General features: G+C 48.6%; 1 protein-coding gene across 5 annotated transcripts in view; it reads right to left on the bottom strand.

Moving 5' to 3' along the window:
• Cyfip2 (cytoplasmic FMR1 interacting protein 2) overlaps window positions 1-25,638 on the bottom strand; it is a 118,289-nt gene that overhangs the window by 12,317 nt on the left and 80,334 nt on the right. For all 5 annotated transcript variants that reach the window (XM_063230705.1, XM_063230708.1, XM_063230706.1 and 2 more), the window contains 3 exons: window positions 17,767-17,910; window positions 16,665-16,755; window positions 15,751-15,881 (listed from right to left, as the gene is read on the bottom strand). In XM_063230705.1, coding sequence (XP_063086775.1) covers window positions 15,751-15,881; window positions 16,665-16,755; window positions 17,767-17,910 — 366 coding nt within the window. The remainder of the gene's footprint in view (window positions 1-15,750; window positions 15,882-16,664; window positions 16,756-17,766; window positions 17,911-25,638) is intronic.

Below are 25,638 nucleotides of genomic sequence, written 5' to 3'. Positions count from 1 at the left end.
TACACCGGGAGCTGCATAACCCAGTCTGCCTTGCTGTGTTGAGGGAGGCTTGGATTCGGCTCGAGAACCAGCTTAGGGGTCATGCAGACTGATCTTTCGTGTTCACAGAGTGTGTTACACTGACTGGCTTTTGAGTGATGAACCCAGTTTGCATAACTGGGAGAAACCCCATCTGCTGGTGATGTATTATCCTCTTTATGTAATTTTTAGTTTCCTGATTTTGTTTTATTTTATTGTTTTGTCTTTTGAGACAGGATCTCGCTCTGCAGTTCAGGCTAGCCTCCAGCTCACTTTGTAGCCCAGGCTGGTCTCGAACTTGCAACAATCTTCCTGCCTCAGCCTCTCAAGCATCGGGATTACGATTGGGCCACCACAACTGGCTTCTTTTAAAGGATCATTATACACATGAGAGATACTTATTTGTAGTGTTAATTTTGGACAATTCCGTTTGCTTATTTTTTCCCCATTAGGGAGACTTTTGGAGACTTGCGTCTCTCAAGGACGTTGGCTACATTCATCTGAGTTTATGGATGCTGAGTTGCTTTACATCTTTATGAGGTGTGCAGTGGTATAATTTTCACTGCATTTCTCTTCTTTCTTGTGCTCTCTCTCTCACTCATCAGTCGTGCTAGAGGCTGTCAATTTTACTGCACCTTCCCCTGAGAATGGCTTTTGGCTTCATTCCTAGTCTTCTGTTTTCAAGGTTGACTTTTGTTCTTTACCATCCTTCTCTTTGGCTGGATTTAAGTGTAATTTGCTCTTTTTTTTCTAGTTCCCTAACACAGCAACCTAGATTCCTGATTCAACACCATTATTCTTCTGTACATTCAAGCTATTTTTCCAAGACTCTTAATATTCAAGAGCGCAGCGTTGTGCAGCCAGAACTCCACTCCTGAACAACTGTAATGGTTATAAACGTCGTTCTGCTCTAAGCCAAAGCTGCTTCCTGGAAGTTTCCATCTTGGACCCTCGTTTGGACTTCAGAGCTCCAGTGAATGTGTTTTTCGTTCAGCATCTTCACTGCCACCCTTCCATGTCTCTCCTTCCCTGCAGGATGGGCACTGTAATAGCGTCCTAAACCCCGCCCACGTGCTTGTCTTACTTCTTTCCTCTGACAGAAACATGCCCAGCAGCCGCACTGACAGCTCCAGCTCTAGCAAAGATTGCCAAGAACCGCCCTGTGCCCTCAGTCGTCAGCCTACTCGGTGTCTCTAAAGGGCCAGACACTGTCCTCTTCAGCCCTGGGCCAGCACAAACCGTCGCTGTGGCTTCTCCTTTCTAGCTAATCTTTGCAGGTTTACTCTTGTCCTCCCTTAAATGCTGGTTTTCTCCCTCTTCCGCCCGCCTGGCTTATCTCACCTGCCCCATGAACCACCACATCAGTATCCATCCAGACCCCTCTCACATTCCAGACTCCATACTCGGCTCCCTGATAAAATTCCCGCATGGATACTGCAGGGCTTGGCATTTCCAAAGACCTCATTCTCCTCTCCCCATTTCCACCTGGGGGTCCTTGCAAGATCATATAGTCTGAGTCCTGATTCAGTCTCTACTGATTCCTTGCACATGAATCACCATAACACTCTGAACTCAAGGCAGGGATGGTATTTCTCCTTTTGTCCGCCCTCCCTCCCCCGCCCCAAAATAACTCCTATGAAAACATACAGTAATTTCTCAATAATTACTTGTTCAATGAGTGAATATCTGTTACCCTGTAAATAAATGAATTTATTTGCCCACATGACAGCTTTCCAAGTATGAGAAGACTGTTAAGCATTTATCACCTATTTATCCAACAAATCTTGACTAAGGACAGGCACTGTTCCAGGCTTCCCAGCTATGACGCTGAACAAGTTAGCCTAGATCTTTGCATTGTGGAATTTAACTTATAGCTGATAGAGACAAATAAACAAGGTTTCAGACAGTGATAAAAGCATGGCTGGGTAATAGGTCAGGGAGTAGCAACCAATGAAGAAGGGTATTTAGGAAAAAAATCTTTAAGATAATGACAACTGACTAGAGAATGGAATGAAGTGGGGAAGTTCATCTTGTGGCTATGAGATAAGGGCATTCCAGTGCAAAGGCCCTGGTGCAGAGAATAAACCAGAGATAGTGATATGGGGATTATAGTGCAGATAGCACTAAAAAAAGATAGGGAGCAGCCAGATCATGTGCGGGCCTCATGCACATGATACTAACTTTGGATTTTAAATATTATGAGGGGCTACTGCAGTTGTTTCAAGAAGAGGTCTGGTACACACAGCCCATTGCCAAGTGTTCTAATCTTTTTCTCTCTGAAAAATTTCAGTTGCTCCTAGCAATGCCTTGTTCTAGAAGGCTGCCCCCTGTGTGATTAGCAACTTGCCTTTCTGTTACCGCGGGTGCACTGGGTATGGGCCACTCGGGAGGATGGGGGAAGAGGAAGATGGTCCCAAGTCTCCACCAGGGCGGCGCTGCGTTCACTGGGCAGGGTGTCTTCGGAGGAGATGGACGTAGTGTGTAGTGGTGTGGGTCTTTCACTGCGAATGTATCACTTACCCCTCCAAAAGCCTCTCCCCACCAAGTTTGCAAACTGCAGCCCACAGGGCTCTGGGGGGCTTCTTCCTTCCTGTACATGTACATGTTCTCTATTTGTCTATGAAGGTGAGGCAAGGATGTGGCTTCCTAGCAGTGGGAAAGCTTTTGCCTGGGAGCTCCCAGGGGAGGAGCTTACACTCTGTTCACATCACAGGCGGCCACACCCTCTGCAGCACTTTTGGGGAAGCCTCTGGTTTTCCTCAGCTGAGATCCTTTACTAATGGGTTCGCACAAAGGGCTGCATGAGGGCTACCAACCAGCTTCCACGTGGAGCTATGATCAAGGCTGAGGTCTGATCGTTGTCCTACGCATCTCCCTGGGTCTCCCACTCGGCCTAGGAACCACAGGCATTGTCCTGCTGGCCAGGGTCCTTATGTGGCCTGTACAGCCCACAGCCTGGGTCCCTCTCCCGGGCCCCACAGCTTTCTGTCCTTTGGACAGACTGTGTAGACAGGGCAGCACCTCTTCCTTCCGCAATGCTCCCTAATCCATCTCTTAATCTTCACGCCTATGCTTGGTGAGCACCTCCTGCCCCCTCGGCACCCCGCTGCCCATGAAGGTTTTTTGCACGGTGTTCTCAAAGGATCTTCCCTTTTAGCTCAATCTGAGCTCAGGATGGGGAAACTTTTTAGAGCTTTCAGTGGTGACAGCCTGCTGTAACACATGTGCCGTAGGCTCACCTCCACTGGTCTAGACCATATATTCCTACACGTGACCATCTGATCAGTATCTACCCCCCATTGGAATGTAGAGGCGAAGACAACACCATTTTAAACTCTTGTTTTATTACCCTAAGTGAATACTGAGCCTGATTTACAGTAACTGCTCAGGAGTCACGAGGAATCAAAGTTGAGTATGTGGTGTGTAAGGAGACAAACACTGAGAGCAGACTCTTTCCTAAACAGGCCTGGAGACTTTTCCTTAGTATGGAGGGAACTATCTTGTCTTTAATTTTAGTGATTAGTCTATGTGAACTATTTTAAACACATGCTCCATGTAGTGAGATTTTCTGATATTTTAATTTTTTCTAGGTGTAAGTAGGTATTTACTACCTTGAATACCTCTTATTTGGAAAACCTGAAAGCAGCTGATTCGTCTTCCTTTCAACACGAAAAGCTCTTGGCGTCAGCTGCAGTAATCACAGAAAAGGAAATGAAATCCTAGCCAGCACCTTGGTCCACAAGGAATAATATTTGCACATGTTTAATGCACACAGTACTGGTTTTTACTTGAAGGCTACACTTAAGGGTGACTCACAGATCAGAACAAAATGCAAACATTATGTTAGAATACAGCTGTGAAGATATAACAGTAAAAGTGTAGCTGAGGAGCAAGAAAGGGGAGGTACCAGGAGTGTTCATTTCTGTGGTCTCTCATTCTTTCAATGGAAGGAGTCAAGATATTAAATCATATTTCCGAAAGGGGCAGAAGTGTAAGTGCATTATCTATGATTACAGGGGAGAGAAGGGAACGTAAGCAGAATAATCAAATATTCAGAGGAAGACAGAAGAGATACAAATGAGCTAAAGTCTCAGCTTTCCAACTAGGGAGTCAACAAGTGTCATCTAATGTTGCTAATTATGTAACGGAAGTCCATCCTCAGATGAACAAGGAGACATATAACATAATAACCACGGGAAGCAGAAAGGATTCAGACAGGCTGCCCTGGAGACTGGGATGCAATTGAGGAGAGATGGATCAAAACCCAAGAGCAGTGTTTTCTACCATAAGTTCGCTGATATGCTTGGTTTGTCATCATGTGTAATTAAGAACAATTTAAATGCAATAATGTAAAGAGGCTGCACTAAAGACACTGGTCTCTTTGGGGTCCCTATGCCGAATTTCTGCATAATTGCTTTGTTGCTCAGGGAAGCAGAGACAGCACTTGCAAGCATCAGCTGTGTGCCAGGAGCTTTGTACCTGCTCTCTGCTTCACGCATGAGAGGCAGGGCTCACTGTCCCCTGTGTGGTGAGGACACCAAGGCACCTGATGAAAACCAGTCCACACAGCTATGAAGTACACAGTAAGGCTGACACTTAGGTTCACGGCCACCTCATTCAATATCCATCTTTTTTAGATGGCAGCACACGCACCCAGGGAGATGCCACGGCTTACATGTCTGCAATGAAACTCATGTTGCAACAAAATCCTCCAAGTTTGATGCCAGGTTGGGAGGACATCCGGAAAGTGGCGGAACCCTCATGAATAGATTAACCCATTCATGGATTAATGGGTCAGCTGCAGACTGAGTCTGTGATAAAAATCACATCTGTGTGGCTTTCCTACAGTACGAAGCCCCATGCTGTGAAATCCCTGTGTCTTCTCAGAGTTGGCATCAGGAAGAAGGCTCTCACCAGATGCAGCTCTCAGCCTGGACTCCCTGGCCTCCAGAACTGTACGATACAAGTGCATCCTCTTTATAAACTACCAGACTCAAAGCACCAGAAAACAGATGCAAGACAAAAAGGCTCGAAATATTTTTTTCTCATTATACATACACATTAAGAAAACATGAAGATTATTTAAAAAAAAAAAAACAGGAACAAGAGAAAAATCTAAACTTTTTAGTCTCACTCATACCTGACAGTGTCTTATCATTTTGGTCACAGGAATGGACACTGTTGAAACTTAATGCACTCTGAAGAATAACACGAGATTTCTGATAGCTCTCTGTCCCCTGAGGTACCCTCTATTCCTTAAATGTGTATAAATAACTTCTTTGCAGGCAACTCATATCTGCTGGCAGGAGTCTAAAGTAGTAAGACCCCTCATTTGGTGAACTCACCCCATCTATTCCATCCCACAGAGCTCTATAGAAATTTCACCATCCTGGAGTCTCCCCGCCAGCCCACAGCACCTTTTTCTTTTCAGCCACTGAAACTGATTAGAGCCCCCATGAAGCTGACTGCAGATGGGACTGTCCTGCTGTTGAGACCCCCGGGCTGAAAGAGCTGTCTTAAATGGACCACAGTGCCCTGGACTTCACCACACCTGCTAAGAGGCCAGAGAACACGGAGATAACAGGGCAAACAGAGTGCCAAATTTGGGGCATGTTTATTCCGTGATAGTGCCTGTGCAGAGATTAATTCTTTTATTTGCACTTCAAGTAATAAGCATCTACTGTACTTGAAGCTCCCTGAAAGGTGCTAGAGACAGAACAGCGAGTGTGGCAGGTGTGATGCGTGCATGGTGCAGAGAAAGCAGCCGAACAGGCAATTCTAGCAAGAGCTGCCCTCGGGAGGGCTGTGGGCAGCCACCCCGCGCTAGCAGGGGAATGCCGGGCAAGGCTTCTGGAGAAGGAAGCCAAGCAGAGGCCTGACTTCCAAGGCTGCTCGGGATTCTCGCTGGCAGGGGCAGGCAAGTGAGATGCAGAGCCTGCAAATACTCCCGAGACTCACGGTCCTGAAGACCCAAATCAAGGAAATGCGGGATCAGATCTGCAGTTTTACCCCCAGCTGCAGGGCAAGAAAGAAGTGAGGGAGGAAATGGGTTGTTGAACAATGCAGGGTACGAGAGCTGGGCTAGGGGTCAGAGAGAGAGGACCGAGAGGATGGAGCTGGTGCCACAGACCTGCGACAGGAGACCAGCGCGAGCAGACTGACACCCACGTGTGGGCCTCTGCTCAGAGGACGCTGCCATGAGACGCGGGCAAAGGGAATCCCGAGTTAGTGGAAAGTCGAGGACACCTGTGGAAAAGGCACCTGCACAGAAGGTCTGCGCCCCTGTGGAGCTGGGGGTGAGATCCGGCCTCGGGAATCAGCAACATCAGGAAGGAAACTCATCGGAGGATGGGGAACACACAGCAGGTGGTACGTGCAGGTGGGTGCTCCTCGGGGTGCCCACCCTCCCGGGCACCTCAAGTCCTCTGACTGGAGGAGACCAAGGAAAGGCAGAGCGGCCCTGGGATCGAGGGGAGACTGAGGACTTTCGGTTATTTCCTTAGGTCTCAGCACACAGCCTCGGCAGTGAGGAAAAGGCCACTTTCACACCAGGAGCAGGGCAGCAAGCCACCCTTACACCACACACACTGAGTGTTAGCACTTTCCTCCCTTTTCCAGGTCACCAAATACCTGCCAAGCGCTTGCTGTGTGATCTGATGGAGAACCCAGAGCCACAGGCACCAGGCAGATGTGCTCCACGGAACCAGAGGGGCCTGGACTCCATAAAGTGTGTTCCGGCCTAGTTTTTATAATCTAGGGAGGAAGACAGCAGAGGGCATGTGAGGCCAGGAGACAAAACAGAACGAGCTGGGTGCGGGAGGAGAAGCTGCCGGCAGAGAACCACTGCCAAGTTCCTCATGGAAAAGGGCATTCGATGGGCGCGCGCAGAGAACGGGCCCAGTGTGAAACGTGCCTGGGGGATGGCAGGGGTCTGAGCCAGAGGGAAGGTGCAGTCACGGGCCTAGGGGAGGCGCCATCACTGCCTGGCTGGAGTCCAGGGCAAGAGCAGAGGCAGGGGCTTGTGGCAAGCAGTGGCCTGAGCACTGTAGACAATCAACCACTGCTTCACACAGGCTGACGCAGTCTCCTGCTCTAGGGGAGAGGAGGAAGGACCTGATTACTAAGCTCTGGGGATGTCACATCAGCTGGCTTTCACCCCTCTCTTAAGCTGAGACCCTCCAAGCAGAAGGTGGCCTCCCCACCATGGTCAAGAGGATGAAGACAGCCAGTTTCTTAGGGCCACTCAGAGTCTATGTGGCCCAGGAAGCTTCCACAGAGATGTCTGCCTTTTACTATGATCCTGAACTGGTGTTTCCTGGGTGGTAAATCAAATACACGTTCAGTGTGAGAGTCATGGCCCAATTCGGTGCAAGCAGATGCCTTTTATAAGTGTGAAAAATGAGGTCAGGAGTAGCTCCAGGGCGTGTGTTCCCAAAAATAAACCTTACCAACTCAACTAGCCAAAGTAGGGGAAGGAACAGAAACCCTCCGAACTTTTCTTCCTCCTCATGCATTATGACTGTCAGTTTAATGACTTTTTTTCTTTTTCAGCTTTCTAGTCCCATGAATAGATCTCCCCCCATTCAACTCTGCATCATGAAAAATCCAAATTTTAGAAAATATTTCAGCATGCAACTCCTAAAAACCCCACATCTTCCTGCAAAGCCTGACTGAGATCACCTAAATTTTAAAAAAATTCTTGATATTCAAAAACATGAAATCAGTACTGAAATTTCCTCAGTGTAACTAAATAGTTTCCTTTATAGTTTTGAAAAATTTTATTGGACCCAGGACCCAACTACGATGAGTTTTCTGAAGAGTGAGTAAGACACAGCACACTGCAGAAAGACCTTCGGCGCCCGCTGCCCCTGGGACCCGCACAGTGCTCTCGGAGGGTCGGGTACAAAGCTGACACCCGCGTGTCTGCATACACACAGCGCTTCCCGTTCTCAGGCTGGGCCAGCCACCAGCCTATCACAGTTAGGGGAGCAGAATCACAGACAGGAATAAGATCCGAAGCTTACTGTGAACTCATTGGCTGTCTGTCAAGTGAAAGTGAACAAACTTTGGAGTCAGGATGCTGCACTAATTTACGGTGAGGAGCCCACGTGGAACAACTTCACAGATTCCGACTTTATTTTTGTATTATTGCTTTCAGTCTTAAAAGTTTCCTCATCTATTAGAAGTTTAAAGCTGATGAACTGTGAGGATTTCCATCAAACACCAGAAAGTCTACAAGCTTTTCTGTGCCCATCTGGGGATTTGATTTTACTAAGCTAAAAGATGACCTAAAGAGCCAACCATCTGTACAGATTTCACTGTGATTCTAAGGATGTTAGATTTATGTGGAACAGAGTTAGATGCTACCTTTAGGCTCTGCTCCTGTGTTAAAACAAAAACAAAACACCCAAACTACAATTTTGAGTTGAATTATTGAAAAGAAATAAACAAACCTATCTCAAAGGAATATTTTAAACAAGTTATCTCTGAGTTCTGAGGCGCCCACAAGACCTGGTACTAAGGTATACATTATGTTTCTGTCTTTGTCAAGTGAGGGACCAGCACTGAGCTGTGACCTGAAGGTCACCCCTCCCCACCCCACTCTGGTTTTCTGACTTCAGGGGCAGGGGGGTGCTGGGCCTAACCAGAGGGCCAGTGCTCCAGACATTCCCTTGTATGGATGCTCAAGGTGCTGGTGTAAGTGTTTCCTGCAGACTGACGTTAAGCCCCAGTGAGACAGGGAAGTTAAGCTTCCCGCATCCTCCCATGCACACGAAAGGCCAGCTGCAGCATCCAGGGCCTAGCTTTGGGACTCCAGTTGCAGTGGAAGCTCAGTGGAGATGTGTGTGTGGCATCCGTCCTGCAACCTGGGCCCTCCCTTCCAGGATAAGTCATGCAATTTTATCCTAGTCTGTGTGGGCTGTGTGTGTTCTCATCCATCTGTGTCGCATCTGAATAACATGGTACATTACTCTGTCTCACCTAGACTTCCTGGACTGCCAATGGGGGAACACAATCATGGTCAGAATTGTGTCAACTGGAAAATACGTATAGCCATGGAACTGTGACCTAGAAAGGGCTTTCACTCCCCCACTCCCTAAACTATATGTCAGTGTCTCCTGAGGTTAGCATCAGCCAAGGAAGGAACTGGGGACAGTTAGTAATAATGGCCCTTTTCCTCGTGAATTTCCTATGTTCCTCACAACCTTAATGGAAAGTCTTCACTTGGAACCTGCAGGTGTTAACACCCTCCGCACGTCTGCTGATCCTGCTTTTAAAAGAAAAGAGGCTGTGCCTTGGGTTCAGAGGTCTGAGAAGGCAGCACGAGAATACAGGTTTTTCATACTTTTTTTGTGGGGCTCGAGATCAAACTTGGGGGCTTGTGCATGCTAGGCAAGTGCTCTACAACTGAGCTGCATGCACCCCAAACCTTTACTTCTACTGAATTTATTTCGGTTGCTTGCTAAAAAGGGCAAGACATAACGATTTTCTAAATGAAGGTACAATTTCCTATCATGCAGGAAATACAGTCAGTGGTCACAGAGATGGCAATACCTGTGATAAGCTGTCGTGCCTAAACTTTAGCAACACTGGTCCAAGGAGACTGCTTTTGGATGAGGAGTTCTCCTACTGTGGCTTCACATTAGGATTGGGAGTGTAGCTTTTAGAATTCCCGGTTCCATTTCCAAAGATACTAATTTTCCTGGAACAGAACAAACCTTGGACATTCAGGTTTTCCAAGTGATTTTTATAAGCAACCCCGGCTCTGTGCACTGGCGTCTCCTCCTAGAAAAGGCACAGGTACAACACTATATAACCAAGGCTCTGCTTTCCTGCAGCCTCTGGAAAGCCGGAGAAATACCAAGGACTGAGCTGGCTTTGCACAAAGGGGACTTAGCAACCCTGTCTTACACCGAATGGTGATCTCTGAAGATTTCAGAGGACAAACAGGTATGGATCAGGGGGGAAATTCACCCCCTTGGCCATAACTACGCGGCCTGTGTCAGGTGCTGAAGGTACAGACCGGCCCCGCTCTTGGGGACTCTTTCCTAGCCATTCTGTTTCCACAGATCACTTTTCCATTTATCCCATGTTTCACTCCGGGTAGGAATGAAACTGTTTTGACCTCAAACTTTCATTGGTGGAGCTCTGAGCAAACAGGGAACAAACAGTAGGGCTTGATTTCTCGGGCTTAATTTCTCATTTTCCTTTTAGTAAAACAACTCAAAGCTCTGTGCCCATCTTGCTCACCCCAGAAGGCCAGTCTTCTCTGTCACAGTGGTGATGCCTAACAGTGCCATTGCACAATCTCCCGAGCCCCACCGTTTGCCTGGGACTGGGGACTCCGGTGTGTGGTGAGTGACTCTGCCTTTTCAGGCCATTCGGGCAGGTCCTTATCTGCTGATGACTGTAGGACTATTTTCCAGATTAGGCTGGGTCAGAAAAGATGAAAATATGCTTGAAACCCTACAGGCGCTCAATGGGAGGGCCTGGAGTCCAGGGGCCCCACTGAGTCGCACAGAGCTGGCTGGTCTCCAACTCAGCTCTGGTCCTGGAGCACTTGCACCTACAGAAAGGCCAAGGTCACACATCAGTGTCCCTGCATCAGGGCTCATGTGTCTTTGGTAAGCGGAGGAGTTTCCCTCAGATGGGCAAAATATCTTGAATCCGGGGAGTACAGAGCGAGGGTCTGAGATGGGCAGTGGAGGATGGGCTTTAGAGCTTTACTCTCTCATACCCCGGATTATACACATTTAAGTGCACAAGTATTTCCTTATAAGGAAGAAGTGACAAACCGTGCAATGCATTCAAACAGTAGCTCAGAATATAACACAGAAAGGGAGCAGCCCCTTTCTCCTGCCCCGATCGCACTCAGCTAAGTTCCCTGAACAGGACTTCTATAACTAATTCGTTTACAAAAGGCAGAGCTCATGACGAAAGTTAATGTCTATGTCAGAACACAAAAGCATCTGGAAGAAGATCCTGTGGAAAGTGGACAGTGGTTATCTTAGCCTGGCAATGTTTTCTGTCTCCCTGAGTTTTCTGTCAATATATTTATTCCAGTCTATGAGCAAATTAGAAGGGTCGACATGGTGGATGTCGGTCACACCTGGGGCTGGACCTGAAGGGCTCATTCATCTATGCATCTGTGCATATCTGAGTATGTTCCCTTAGGGCTATAGGGTCCCAGGTCCTCTCTGATCCTTATCCCAACTCCTGCCATACCTGTAACCCTGAAAAAAATCAGGGCCTTCTCAGGGCCTTGGGTTTCCATCTTCCCTATGTGAAGCTGGACCACATTATCAGGTCTCAGCAGAGGAAGGTTTTGTCCTCCCAAGAGTTCTCTCTGGAGGCACTGTTGGTTGTCACATCTGCGAAAGGGGCTCTACTGCCATCTAGTGGTACAATCTAGAAATAACGCTCAATTTGACGGCAGCCAGGGCAAGAAAGGATTGTCAGGCCCTAGCATGGGTGGCACTGACAGAGGCTGAGCTAACCTGCCCTGTCTGTCAGGATCCTTTTACTGATCTGACCAAAGCATGAATTACTGAGTTTGGGTTCAGACTCTCCTGGCCTCCTGAAAGGGAGGCAATATTCTCAAATGACTGACCGTAGTGTTACTGTGCCTCCCTCCACCACATGGAGGTTAAAAAAAAAAAAAGCAACAGGGACACAGGGGGAGCATGCACCGACGTCGTGGGTGGGCAGCCCTCAAAAAGAGCTGGAAAGGCTGTCTTCCCCGAGGCCAGGTCCTCATCACACACATGTGTGAACAGCGCCCTCTGGTGTGTATCCGCGTAACTACAACGACCTGATTTTAGAAACCATAGGATCAAACAAAACTGTGATTCCTGCATCTCTAATGACCACGACATGATTTCCCAAATTAGGGGGCGTCAAGAAAACATGAGACGCTCATAAGAATTTTTTTTTTTACAAAATGACACACATAAACAGATACTTAACAAATACCGATCCATTTCAGTTTAAATCCAACGTTTGAGAGCCCAGTATGACCAAACCACTTATGGCTTTTTCATGATCAACACAGCACTAACCCTATAGGTGGAAAGAAAGGGAATTGGATTTCACTCTCCCATTAAATATAACCATCAATTCCAGGTGTATAATGGCAAGATCTGTTTGGTCTCCAAAGGTTAAACTCTGAAACTTTTAGGAGGTAGTATGTCTTCAGGCATTTACGGAAGATTTGAGTCACAAAAAGAACCACAGAAAAAGAAGAAAACATAATCTACACTAATCGTAAGGACTACCGCTCCTCAAAAGATGAGCTACAATAATGTATAATGTACATGGATAATATATGAATAATCCCACAAAGCAATAAATAACCCCACTGAAAACTCGGGTGGAAACTGAATAGCACTTTACAAAAGAGGCAGTCCAGGGGGCCAGCGCCACATGGAGAGGGACTCAGAACCATCAGGGAAATTAAAACCAAAATGAGGTATCAAGACACAGCCCTAGAAAGGCTTCGTTTTACACGATGACTTGATTGTTCACGAAGATGGAAGACAAGGAAAACTGTCCCACTTTGCTCAGGGGGCATTTACACTGGCACAGCTGATTTGTAAAACTGCTTAGTAATATCCACTGAAGCTAAAGTACTCTGTGTCCCCCTAAAAAAAAAGAGACCACATATTCACCAGAGGACACATGCAAGGGTATTCATTACCGTCTGATCCTAACAGCACTCAGCTGGAAACAACCCAAATGCCCATCCCAATAAAACCTATGACTCAGGGAGCCCGTTCCTACACCGCCACTTTGCAGCAACACAAGTCACACATAATATGGAGGAGCTGCAGAGACAGCGCTGAATGACAGAAGCCAGACAGGACAGGGAAGCCAGACTGACAAATGCCGCTTCTACGAATTCCAGGGATGAACGGCACCAACCTCCAGGGGTGGAAGTCAGCATCAGGGTTATTTGGGGAGTCTGCGCAGTAACGTGAATAACCCAGCACTGTAAGTGTGGTGTTGGCAGATCTGGAGCGTCACAGGGCGTGTGCCGTGATCAAGGTACACACGCCGGGCTACCTGCAGACACCAATCCCCTCCCCACCCCGCCACCGAAGGAACAGGAGCTTGTTACTAATGCTGCATGCTGCACTCAGGAATGTTTCTAAGCCCACAACTTAAAGAAGAAAGTATACTTTCATCCCAGTGATCAATTCCTTCATAATTTCCTTGTCTATAAATTAGAGGACTATGTCTAACATCTTTTAAAGACAATGATTAAATTGAGAATGGGACAAAGTAGTTGTGGCATGAGAGAATGCTGAAACTATAGAAAAAAGGCAGAAAACGGTCAAGGCTTTGCGTGTTTCAGAATCCCGGTTTTTGAAAGCCCCTATGTTCCATGACTGTTAACATTAATGTTCAGGTTAACACATGAACGTACCTTCCTCTTGGACACTGACACCTTCTGCATCAGGCCAAAGCCTCTGCTGACCTCTAACCCTGGTGTTCCATTTGGTACCCAGAGAAAATGACTGACGACTTGCTGTGCGTTTCTCCTAATTTTTTCCTCAATGCAGTGTTATTTTCAGAGTTTCCTTTTACATGGAAGACATCACAATGTGTTTTGTCTAGGCATTTGCTTTTTTTTCACTCAACATTATGTCTCTTGCCATGTCTTGTTACTATTTGAAAAATGACTTTTTCTTTTCTTTCTTGAAAGTGATAAAAAGAAGATGAAACCCAGAGCCCCACAGACGACAGGTGAAGTGGCCCACCCCAGTCCTGCTTTGTAACTGCTTCCATCTCCCAGAAGAGTGGACACCCCACATGCTACCCAGATGCCCTGGGTGGGTGCCCATTAGGCTTCTCTGCCTGCTGCAGGTTTCAGTTTGTGCTCTTTGGTAATAAAAAACAATCATTCATATTTAATTCTGGCTTCCTAAATAAAAACAAAACAGAAAGCTCATGTCCCACTCTAAACTCGGCAGGCACAGCCCCTGCTGGAGATCTCCCCAGCGGCTAACGCAGAAAGTGGGGCACACAGCTCTGGCGAGCCCCGATTCTTGCTCTGCCAGCCCACCCGGCCTGGACACCAGGACCTGGACTGGGCACTGGAACCCTCTGCTTTCCGTCCCTGGCTCTGCTATGTGACACCTGGCGGTAGCTCCCCTTTCTGGTTCTCCACTTTCTTGCTTATAAGAAGGCTGGATAGCGATGCTGTGGGGTCTTTCTCTGCCTGGAAGTCTTTGATCATGGGTGCCTGCTGTCCTCAGGGACACTGTTTGGGAGTGACCATGCAGAAGGGTTTTTCCCTTCCTTGCAGCCCTCGCTCAAGGCCTCCCGGATGGAAGTGCCACTCTTGGTCACAGCACCTCAGGAAAGGAGCTATGCAGGGGACCTGCCCTTCCCACCTCCACCTTCCGGTGACCCGGAGGCCTTGGGCTGTTCTTCCTATTTATCCCTGAGACAGCGGAAGGTGTTGCTATGGTAACTCCGGCCCACTGAACTGCGTTAGCGACCTGTTATCATAAAGAGAAGCCATTACCTGTCTCCAGAGTCCACTTAGAGGGGCAACAGAGGAGCAATTATTTCTCACAGAGCAAAAGGCGCCGTGCTCATTTCAGGGCTCTGGCGGGGGCAGGGGGTCTGACAGGGCAGCTGGCCCTGGACTGAAGAGGAGGAGGACACCAGGAGGGAGGGCCTTGGCTCACCGGGTCACACAGCAGGGCAAAGAATGCTCTTTCCACCATGGCCACCACTTCCTTGCTCCGCTCTCTCCCTGGTGATTCCAGGGCTGCAAAGGATCCTGCCCTCCACTCCCTGTCCAGCCAGGTCTTCCCCCCAGCAGCCAGCAGGGCCTTTTGGGAAAGTCATCCCCTCACTCATGGGCTCCCAAGCTCCCCTGGCTACCTGTGGGGCTCTCGAGACGCACCCCAGGGTCCTGCCCCAGGCTCCCTGTCCTGCTTCTTCCAGCCTGCTCTGTACTCCTTCCTCCTTAGGGACACCAAGCTCCATCATGTCCAAAGACAGCATGCCCTTCCGGAACCCTCCACTGCACCCAACGATCCCGTCACCCTGCCTGGTCCCTCAGCAGGCATCACTGGCCGCCGCACTGACTGTATGCATTTCTGCTCATCTCCTCCTCCAGAATAAAGCCAGACATACTGTCTCTTACTTCTGGTCACTGCTCGTACCCTACACCTCTTCTAGGAGGGAGCCACCCTCAGTGCCTTCCCTGGAGGGGAAGGAGTGGAGGAAGAGAGGCCCAGAGGGACGTCCTCCCCAGCCGCTCACTGCTCCAGGCTGTGCCCGCCACAGAGAACAGAGACCACAGGGCCCCAGGGACGAGGCTTTTCCTCAACAACTACTCCCCGTTATTTAGCTCTTAGGATACACACTTTACACGCGTTAGGTCTTCTCCACCTTTAAACTCCCCACGCAGGGGAAAGCCATTGTTTCCCATTCTCCAAGGTTAAAACGCTGTAGGAGCCTCCCTCAGCCTGGAAAGTCCTCCTCAGTGAATTCCTGCTCATGCCCCCAGCCGTATCCAATCTGAAAGTGCCCACCCCACAGAGCACGGCCCTTTCTACATCGACATGCAGAGGACACCGGGCAGGGGCCACTGGAGACTGAGGCCCAGTGCGCCTAGGGAGGAGGGAGCCTGGATCCCAGGGCTGCTGCTCAGCAGGGCGCACATCCACTGTGCCAGTCTGAGGACCCATCCCTTGGGCTGGGTTCAGGACTCACCAACGCTTGCTCTATGAGGAGGCAAAACAGGATGGCGTTGCCCACCTCCCGCAGGCTTTGGAACACATCTGTTTTGAGCTCTGCGTACTCGATGATGTCCTTCAGCTGGTGGTGGAAGAACTCCAGGATCCCTGGAGACAAAGGGAACGGTCAGTGGCAGGTTCCAGCCGAGCAGCATCCCCAAACAGGACTCCTGGCCAGCAAACTGCACCCCCACCATCTGCGCGCACGAAGGTGGGTGTTCAGCAGGGCTCAGTATTGCAGAAAGCTCCAGAAGCTGGCTCAGATTATTGTTTGGAACAAAATAACATGGGCACACAAGCACAAACAAATGGAGCGGCCCTGGTTCAGGTGTCCCTCCAAAAAGGTTTTTATTATACTAACTGCCTGATTGGTCAATAACATGACTATTAACTTACAGGTGTTAAATAGCATGCTTTGTACTTTATCTGTGACACTTATTACTCCTAAAGATTTCCATAAACTAGGCACTCGGAGCCTCTTCTCGGATGAGGTTCAGAGAGGGCAGGCGACTTGCCACAGTGCCAGGGAAAGGCAGTGGTGCAACTGGAACCGGGTGCCAGATCTGCAGGATCACACTGACCAGCACGCGTCATGGCTTGTGAGTTAAACATCATGCTCTCCATCTTTTCCTTCTCCCCAGGCCAAATGGAGAGTAGAGAAACATGCCTATGTCCTGGCCCCCCCTCCTCCCAACAGGAGCAGGTCTAGAGGCCCTGAGGCCGTGAAGACTGACGGGTGATGCTACTACTCAGGCTGGGGTGTGAAGGGTTTAAAGCTCTAGCCAGGGTGCGAAGCCAGAGCTCTGTGAGCTCAATGGCAGGGCAGAGAAGCAACAGGCCAAGGTGGGTGGCCAGAGCCCCTGCCCCACTCTGAGCTGGGCTCTTACTAACCTGGGGAGCCGTACTCATGCCGGGGCAAGCGGCAGATCTTGGGCATCACCTCGATCAGTGTTTTCACGTACTGCAGAATGGTTCCCTGGAGCTGCAAAAGAGGAGCACAGGTGCATGAGACGGCCTGCTGCTGCTGCACACTGCTGTGCAACCTGGGGGCTGAGGCCCTGCTGCTGGGGCGGGGCGGGGGGCAGCCCCCAACAGGAGGCGCAGATTCTCACTTAAAAGCCAGGCACACCCCCACTCTCTTTAGAACCCAGAAAAGGGAGCGAAGGGCATGTGGACTTTGAGGAAGACACATTTCTGGGCCAGGAGTCCTCTTGGGAATGGACTAAGCACTGAAAGGAAATACAGTCCGGGATCTATGGAGATTAAGAAACATTAAGCATGAAAAATTCATAACACATTCATTCCTCCCGGGTCCAAGGTAGACATCCTTAATCAATTATCATATTTTCCTATCTGATTCTTAATTTGGCTTCCTCGCCCTTAACTATTCGTGCTATGTTTCCTTCACATAGCTAAAAATTGAAGTTGGCAGGTGAACCCGCTCACTACTCCAGACCCGGTTATACATTTACTTTATTTCTTTTATGCAGGAAAATCTGTGTGCTGTGCATCAGGAGAGAATTAAGTGAAGGTGAGACGACCATCTATGGGCTGAAATAGAATGCTGGTAGGAATACAGAATGCACCTGAAGCGAGTACAGTGTTGTTGTTATAACAGTTGAGAAATCTCAAATGGAGGAAGTGTGGCAATTGATTACAGATGTCTGGCGCAGGTATGGGAGTAGAAAATGGCAACCCATGCATCATGGATTTGTCTTCTTTAAATTAGATAATGCAACACAGGTAGGATTATGAACAGGGTCTCAAGGTCAAAATACACCAATGAAAACAAGGACTTCAGGGCCATAAAAAGGAAGGCAAAGCCACCGGTCAAAAGGTGTCCAGAAATGAACAATAAAACAGGAACTATCAAGAGGGAAGGCCCCAGGACTCCCTGGTCATTTCCAAAGGAAGAGCCAGAGTGCCTGGGCTTCACAGGTACAAGCCAAAGCAAATCTTGTGCATATCCACCCAACCTGTGCGCATTCCTCACCAAGCTTTTGACAATTTTCAGCAGCTCCTCCATGACCACAGCAATGCCCTGGTAGCCCAGAAGTCTGCAGATGGTCTTGAAATGCGGGGGTCCCACGAAGTTCCTGTAGGAGCTGTAGATGTGACTGTACGCGATGTTGAGAGGCTGGAAAACGGAGGTGGTGACAAAGTGAGCAATGGTCCTGAACGGATGCTGCTGAGGGTCCCAGCAGGAGATGCTACGGGGACAGGCGGGATGAGCACTTGACGTTATCAGACCCCTCTCACTGGGGACCCTGCATGACACTGGTCACAGGGAGAGCATGGTCAGTGACCAGTGGATGGAGCGCAGGTCACCAGAAAGAGGGGCTGTTCCCTAGAGGAAGAGGGGAAAGTCTTCTGGGCAAAACTGTCTTTTGCAGGGGCTTTCCCCAGTGGGGTCATGGGACAGAGACAGAATGGCTGGCTGCTCTTTCCCTAGAGGCGATGTGGTACTAGGAATTGGCAGGAAGAACGGGGTGCACATGACACGACTCAGCATCTACTGTTGGTTGCTTCCATCACGGGGTCCTGGGAACGAACAGGTCAGGGGTCGGAAGAGGACTTCTCAGTGTCTGGGAAAAACATTTGGGCATTTGGACCCTCGGATCCTTAATTCTGTGAAGTGGCGGGGACCGGGTTAAATAAGTGCTTGCACAACTTTGGGAGCAACAGAGCAAGGGAAAGATGTCATGAACACTGCCGGGCAGAGTGGAGCTGGACGCTGTTGCCATCATCTGGCTCCCATGAGAGATTTTAGCTGAACTAGAAAGCTGTCGTTAAGATTTCTTTCTGCCTGAGAAAATATGTCCAAAATATGAGGCCCTTGACTGGTCTCATGTGTCTGGTGAGGATATAAAAATCAACACTGACTCTAGCGCTCCATGTGAGATGCTAGGTAGGGAGGACTTCATCCAGGCTGCGTAAAGTCCTCCACACACACTGTCATTGAAGCCACACATATGCAGTATGTAATATGACAGGCCCATTTCACAGATAAGGGAACTGAGGCTCGGGTACTCAGTAGCTCACTCGAGGTCATGGCCTGTTGATAAGAAAGCCCTGATTTGAGCTAGGTATGGCTGACTTCAAAGTCTGTGCTCTTAGCTGTATCCGTAATAGTATACTATGGATCTGAGTTCTGTAAACCATCCTTGGCTATTTATATAAGATCTCATCTCAAAATTGAGCTCTGCATATAGTTTTCCTACCTGAGATTACAGCAGTCTTCTGCACGAACACACAAATACAGGCAGGTGAGACCTGATGTTCTCTTGGCTGAAATTTTTAAATAGCTGACCAGTCAGAAATTCTACATGAATCTAACAAAAACTAGGAAATCTCGGAGGACTGCATGATTCTGCTCGCTTTGGAGCCTCGGAGGGAAACTTAACCAAGTGTGGTCTCAGTTTCAAGCATGTTTTGCTGCCCATGAATCACCCTCAACTTTACCAAAAATGTCCCTGTTCCAGTACTTTTCTAACAGTAAGGATATGGAAGAATAAACTTGAGTTCCCACTAATAACAAGGGATCGTGAGGAACCGGAACCCCCACTCACTCACGAGGGGAGGCTCAGCGCGTCTGCTGAGCGTGGGCCTCCAGGCCGAGAGGCTTGGAATGTGAGAAAGAGCAGGCTTGTGCTCCGAACACTGAGGAGCTGTCACAGTGCACACTACTTGAGCCTGGGAGGGGACGGAGTTTATATGCTTTCTAAACGTATGGGCCAGCAGCAGTTTATGCAGACAGGGAAATGCAACCAGCTTTAGAGTCTGCGATTCACTCAAGCTAATCCTGGAAGCACAGGAATTATCGTGTCAGACTGAGCCAATCCTGGCACCTGGCCGTGTGATTTTTCTTTGCAGTGATTTTAGTGCCTCTGTAACAGGCCCCCTATCCGACGAGGCTGAGGACGGGGTAAGGCTGGGAAGCACGCAGAACACAGAATGCCACGAGGTGCCTGCTCCCCTACCCGGGTGCAGTTTGCCTGGTGTTACCCCATATTTTCTGTTCCCTTCGGAGGAGCACCAGAGGACACCTAACCAATGCTTTTCCACCAGGGTTAAGTGCTGGAAAGCGGGGAGAGGACTTTCTGGGGTGATGGAAAGGCTCCTCGTCATGCTGATTTGATAAATCCGTGCAGACAGACCTTAGGTCTGGGTCCCCCCCAGATTCACACACTGAAACCCTGATCTCCAACAGGATAGGATGAAGCGGTGATGGCCTCAGGAGGTCAGTCAGTCTCATGAGGGAAGAGACCTCCTGCATGGGATTAGAGTCCTCATAAAGAGACAGCAGTGCTTCCTCCCCTCCGCCATGGGAGGCTGTAACGAGAAGTCAGCTGTCTGAAAACCTGACTCCAGCTGACGCATAAGCCTTAGACTTCTCACCCTCCAGAACTGTAAAAAATGAAGTATTTGTTGTTTAAGTCATAGTACGCTTGTTAGAACAGCCTGACCTGATGACTTTATGTTTTACTGGAAATGTTTATCCCCCAATATAAAAATTTAAAACCCCACTTGAGTATGTCTCAGCCCAATTCACTTCCTAACATTTATTTTCAAAGACAGAAACACAGAACCGGGCTTTGAGTTTTCCCCTGCAGAGTGCTGCACATCGCCCGACCCTGCACAATGCCTGGACTGCTCTTAGCCAAGGGGCAAATGACAGAGTTCCTGCCCCAACAGCTCATCATTCCTGCTCACACTGGGGGTTCTCTGGACCCTGGAAGGCCGTTCTCCTTCATTCCCTCTTCAAATGTTCTATAAATAGAATTTCTGAATAGCAGGGAGCTCAGATGGATAACTGAGGGGGGCACAAAAAGCAATCAGCTACTTACTGTACTGCATTCTGACTCTCCCTTCTTCCTTGCTCTGGCTCTAGAGGAGGAGCTCCAGAGTGGGCACAGCCACAGTTGAGATCAAAACCCAGTTCCCCGGTATACCAGCTGGGTGTCACTTAAACCCTGAAGCCTTGGCTTCCCCTAAGACGATGAGGTCAAATCCACCAAGACAGTTAGGGGTTTGCCTGACACACAGCAGGAAATGGTGCTTTGTGCAGCACACCAGAGGCACTCACAGGAATCAGGGTCATGGGCATGATTTTATCAGGTAACCCAGAAAGTTAAAAACTGAGAAAGAACAGCTTCCGGCTGGAATTTCCTCATAGGATCTTCCCCGTGGAAGCTTCCAGGCAAGCACAAAGCAATGCATGTCCAGAAATTGTTCAGCAGACTTCAAATTCTAGGTGGAGGATAGAAAATTTTGCAACTGTTTTGACACACATGTGTTTACGAATGTTCTCTCTACCCCTAGACCCACTTGGTGCACTTAGGAGGTTCCGGATGGCATTGCTATGCCCACTTTGGATTCTGGGCTAGATGGGAAGTTCAGGCCTCAGCTGACGGCCCACCATGCACTGCACACAGGGAGAGCCGGTGTGAAATTCTTGGAGTCCAAGTGCTCCTCCTAAGTGAACAAGCACCCGCCAGCCCCATGCTGAGACACACCACCCACATGCAAGAGGAAACTTACACGCATGCAAACACACACATCCCCGGAGGGCACCCATCTGACCTGGTGGCTCAATAGGAGGCTGGGCCCTATTGAGAAAATGTGGGAATAGGGGAGCCTGGGCATTTTCTGAGATTTGACAAAGGAAAAACAGGAATTTAGGGTTACTGGAGATCTGCCACTCAGCCATCATGCTGAAGAAACACTTGGTGGCCCAAGGTTATAACCAGTGGGTCCACCAGGAAATTGGATCTTATTTGCTTTAACATCGATTGATTGCTCACTGAAAACCACCTGGCTAGCTCCATGCTACAGAAAACAGGTAACTTTACGAGGTCTGTTAAGAAATCCACAATCCTGATAAATGAAGCAGAGCCATGTTATTACTTGGCAACACTGAATATAAAGTATATTTTGAAAAATCCAGTATTTTAAGGAGAGGATAACTATGGTGATGTGATCTGGGGAACTGTGGGCACTGTACTATCTGGAGATTGGACTTTTAAAAAATTGTGATATATATGTATCAACCTTGAGTGCTTTCATCATTTGTAACGGTGGTAAATGAACATTTAACCACAAGGCCTCTCTCCAGCTCTCAGCAGATGGTAAAGAGGCTGAGAATAATGAGGCCTATTCATTTGGCAAACTGAATTTGTAAGCTGTTTGCATCTCTGCTCTCTGGAATCACGATTGCTGTTTACAGGAATCCCAAGAGGAATTAAAACTGTTTCTAATTTCCTGTTTTCATTACAATTTCCCTAATGAATGCCATCAGCCCACAAACACAAACACACTGTCTCTAATTCAGGTTAGAGAGCTGCAGCTTAACACAGAGCAGGTAAAAGAGTATCAGAGCACTACCACCCTGGCTGGGAAGCTGGTTCAAAGCATGGACTGATGCTGTTACTGGTTCACACTTATTGCTGGAGCTTGGGTAAAACTGCTAAGTGTCTGCCTGTCTGTTCTCAGTACTAGGTGAGCTGGGTCTCAAACATTTGGGTTTCTCCTTAGTGTTCTCACAGGCTGGAAGACCTCAGGGAGTTGCTGTAGAAGTCACAGGAAATATGCTCCTTTTTCCCTTGCTTTGGAAAAGGCAAGGGAAGAGCAGGAACTGAGGCTTCTAAGTTGTCACATCCCCCTATTGTGCTAACATCTTCAGAGGAAACCAATGGGATCCCTTTTCTTTATCCTCGGCACAGTGTGAGATACATTAGCATGGAACGTTTCTCAGAGTTTTCCTTCATGGCTTCCCAGATGACAGCAAATGGCCACAAACCTGGTGGCATACAACATGAACTTACTCTCTCATATAGTCCTTCTGGAAGCCAAAAATCAGTGTCACCAGACCCCAGTTAAGGGTTGGCAGGGTCACATTCCTACCAAAGGGGTTCAGGGGACAAAGTGGTCTTTGCCTCTTCCAGCTACTGGTGGCTGCCACCATCCCTGGCTTGTGACCACAATGCTCTGACTGTCACATCTCTGCCAAGTCTTCACATCACTTTCTCCTCTGTATTCTTGGGGCTCCAGTGCTTGGTTAGCACGTGTGTGGGACTTGTGTGGACTTCTGTCTTCTGTGTGATGGCCCGTAGGTCCTACTCCCATCTCAAGATACTTCACTTAATTCCATCTGTAGAGAAAACCGCCCCCCCCGCCAAAGAACATAACATTTACAGGTCTCAGGACCAGGACCTGCTTTGTGTGGGGACCATTACCAGCCTCAATAATGGAGACAGTGAGTCTTCCCTGCTTAATGGAGGTAGAATCTGGAGCCCAATGAAATGAAGTGACTGGCGTGACCCAAACGTACAGGCTGCCACTTGTACAATGACAGAAGCCGTCCATCTGGACTGGTGCATGTGATGTATGTGAACTGTGGTAGAGTCTGGGAGTAGTAGTGTGCAGACACGGGGAGGGGTGGTGGCCATGAAGTGGCTGGTGTCACTGGTGATGGTGTCGCTGGGGCAGGCAGAGTCCCCTGGCCAGACTAAGTGGGACCCTGGTGGCCAGGCAGGCATCCTGCTGAGAAGTACTTGGCCCACTGCAGCAAGGCACTGGTCCTACTGGCATCAGCACTGAAAAGTAGCAAGCACGAATCTCCTTGAGATGACACAATGGTTGTGACAGGGGCATCACTGAGTAGGTGCTGGCCATGCCGAACAAAATAACCACATTGATAGTTTCTAAAAGCCAAAAAATGACTGGGAAATGATTAAAAAGTTCTCCCTACTTCCTTTTGTTTAAAAAAACATCACTGCCAAGTGACAGCACTCTTAGCTGGTGTACTTGAACTCCAGCACACAGCATGTTCCCAAGAGTAAACACCTGCTGACTGTATGACGCTTTCTTTGGCTCTATCAGCTGCACACAGGTGGCTGCACGTTTTCTGCGGGGTCTCTAAGGTCCATCTGTTCCTATCATTCTGGAGTCCATTACTGTCTCAAGCCCCATCTCCACCTCTTCAGAATCAATTAATGCAAGGAAAGGGGCCACTGTGGACACACATCACAGAGGGACACAAGTTCCCAGGAGGAGAATCTGTGGTCGCCGGAGCTCAGGCTCTGTGACTGCTGGCCTAGGTATAAAGCACCCCTCTACTGTGACCTGGGTTTTCAACAGTGCCTAAGTCATCTGTGTGAAGAACTTCAGTTTCTCGTATGCACTGTGGGTATCTGGCTTATCTCAAAAAGCTGTCATGTAAGACGAGAAAACATGCACAATGCACCAAAATGTTCACAGTGGTTATTTCCGAGTTGTACGAAGGAAGTTTCACTGCCATGATTCACTTTCGTGTGTCCTTTAATGTGGACAAGGAGCTTGTATGCTAAAAAACTAAACCCAAAAGGCTGATTTAAGGGGGACAGAGCAGAGAAGTATGATTTGGGGTGAAGCTATGAGCACCTCAGAAAACAGCTCTGGCCTTTCCTGATAGCCAGCTACTGTTCTTAAGACCAGTACTGCACAGCCATGGCTCATCTCACCATTACAGCAACACTATACGGTATTTCGTTTCTACAGATACATTAACTGAGGCACAGGAAAGTAAAGGAATCTGCTGAAGGCTACATATCAGGATTGGCCTCTGGCCCAGTGGTTCCAGCTCTGGGACTAAGTCATGCCATCATATCATCCCTTCACTGCCACCTCCAGGAAGGGTGCAGGGACCACGCTCAAGGCTGACTTCCTCTGGCAGTGACTTACTTCTGACACAAGCCAAATGGGGACGACCTGGCCTGGCAGCTGGCAGGCGACAGCCTGAATGCACTGTGGAAGTTCTGTGCCAGTGCGGAAGAATGAATGGGGTAATTTATCTCACTTGCCGAAAGCTGCTCTGGCTTCTGCGGGTCCTCGTGGCAGGATCAGTCAGGGACCCAATTTCTAGTTTTGTCCCTGATCCATTATGTAGCCTGAGGAAAAGTGCATCTTCTCTTGGGACTGAAACAAAATAGCTGTTAGGCCCCATGTGCTCTGAGCCTCTTAATTCCTCAAAAAGCTCCCAATGAAAAATGTTGTCTAGGAACATCGAAAATAACTTCCCACTTTCTGTGGAATAAGGACTGAGTTCTACCTTGGCACTCTCAGGTCCTTTAACTCTGATATTTTTGTTCCCCTCAAAATAACCTTTCCAAAGGCATCTGCAAGCTGCAGCACTGGGCCTTCTGTGGAGAGGATGCTTTTATGCTCTGCGGGCATCACCATTAGCCTTCAGGAAGAGACATACTATATGTACAGCTGCCAGATTTAAGGCAGGCTCCCGGGAGACTGGGTGCCATCGGATCACAAACATCGGCACCCCAGTCTCTGGGGCAGCGCCTTGGCTCACCAGGGAGCTCCTCCTGACTTTGTGGTCATCACTGACACAGCTTGCTTGGGGACTGACATGGGTCTGACTGGACCCTGTGGCCAAGAACCAAGGAGGAGGAAGCAGACTTCTTAAAAATGTATTTCTAGTTTTAACTGACACACAGTCCTTGTGCATATTTATGGGGTAGAGTGTGACATTCCAATACATGTATACAATGTGTAATGGTCAGATAGGCATAAGTGGCTTCTCTGTCACCTCAGTCACATGTCAGTATTCTTTGTGTTGTGGACATTCGAGATCCTCCCTATCGGTATCTTCAAAATAATTAACTGTTTACAACCATAGTTAACCTGACAGCAGGTACTCTTCCTGCTGAACACACCACTGTACCCTTTAGCCATCTTCTCTCTGTCCCCAGCCCCCCAACACTATTCTCAGGGGCCTGTAGTCACTAGTCTCTTCGAGACCAGCTTTTTACATTCCATATTACAGCAGCACACTTGTGTGTGTGTGGGCCTCCCCAAGGGATATGATAGGCAC

This window comes from Cavia porcellus, unplaced genomic scaffold, assembly GCF_034190915.1.
Source record: "Cavia porcellus strain 051 isolate PalLab524CR breed Dunkin Hartley unplaced genomic scaffold, mCavPor4.1 scaffold_19, whole genome shotgun sequence".
Classification (NCBI taxonomy): domain Eukaryota; kingdom Metazoa; phylum Chordata; class Mammalia; order Rodentia; family Caviidae; genus Cavia; species Cavia porcellus.
This window is presented reverse-complemented; position numbering and strand designations above follow the sequence as displayed.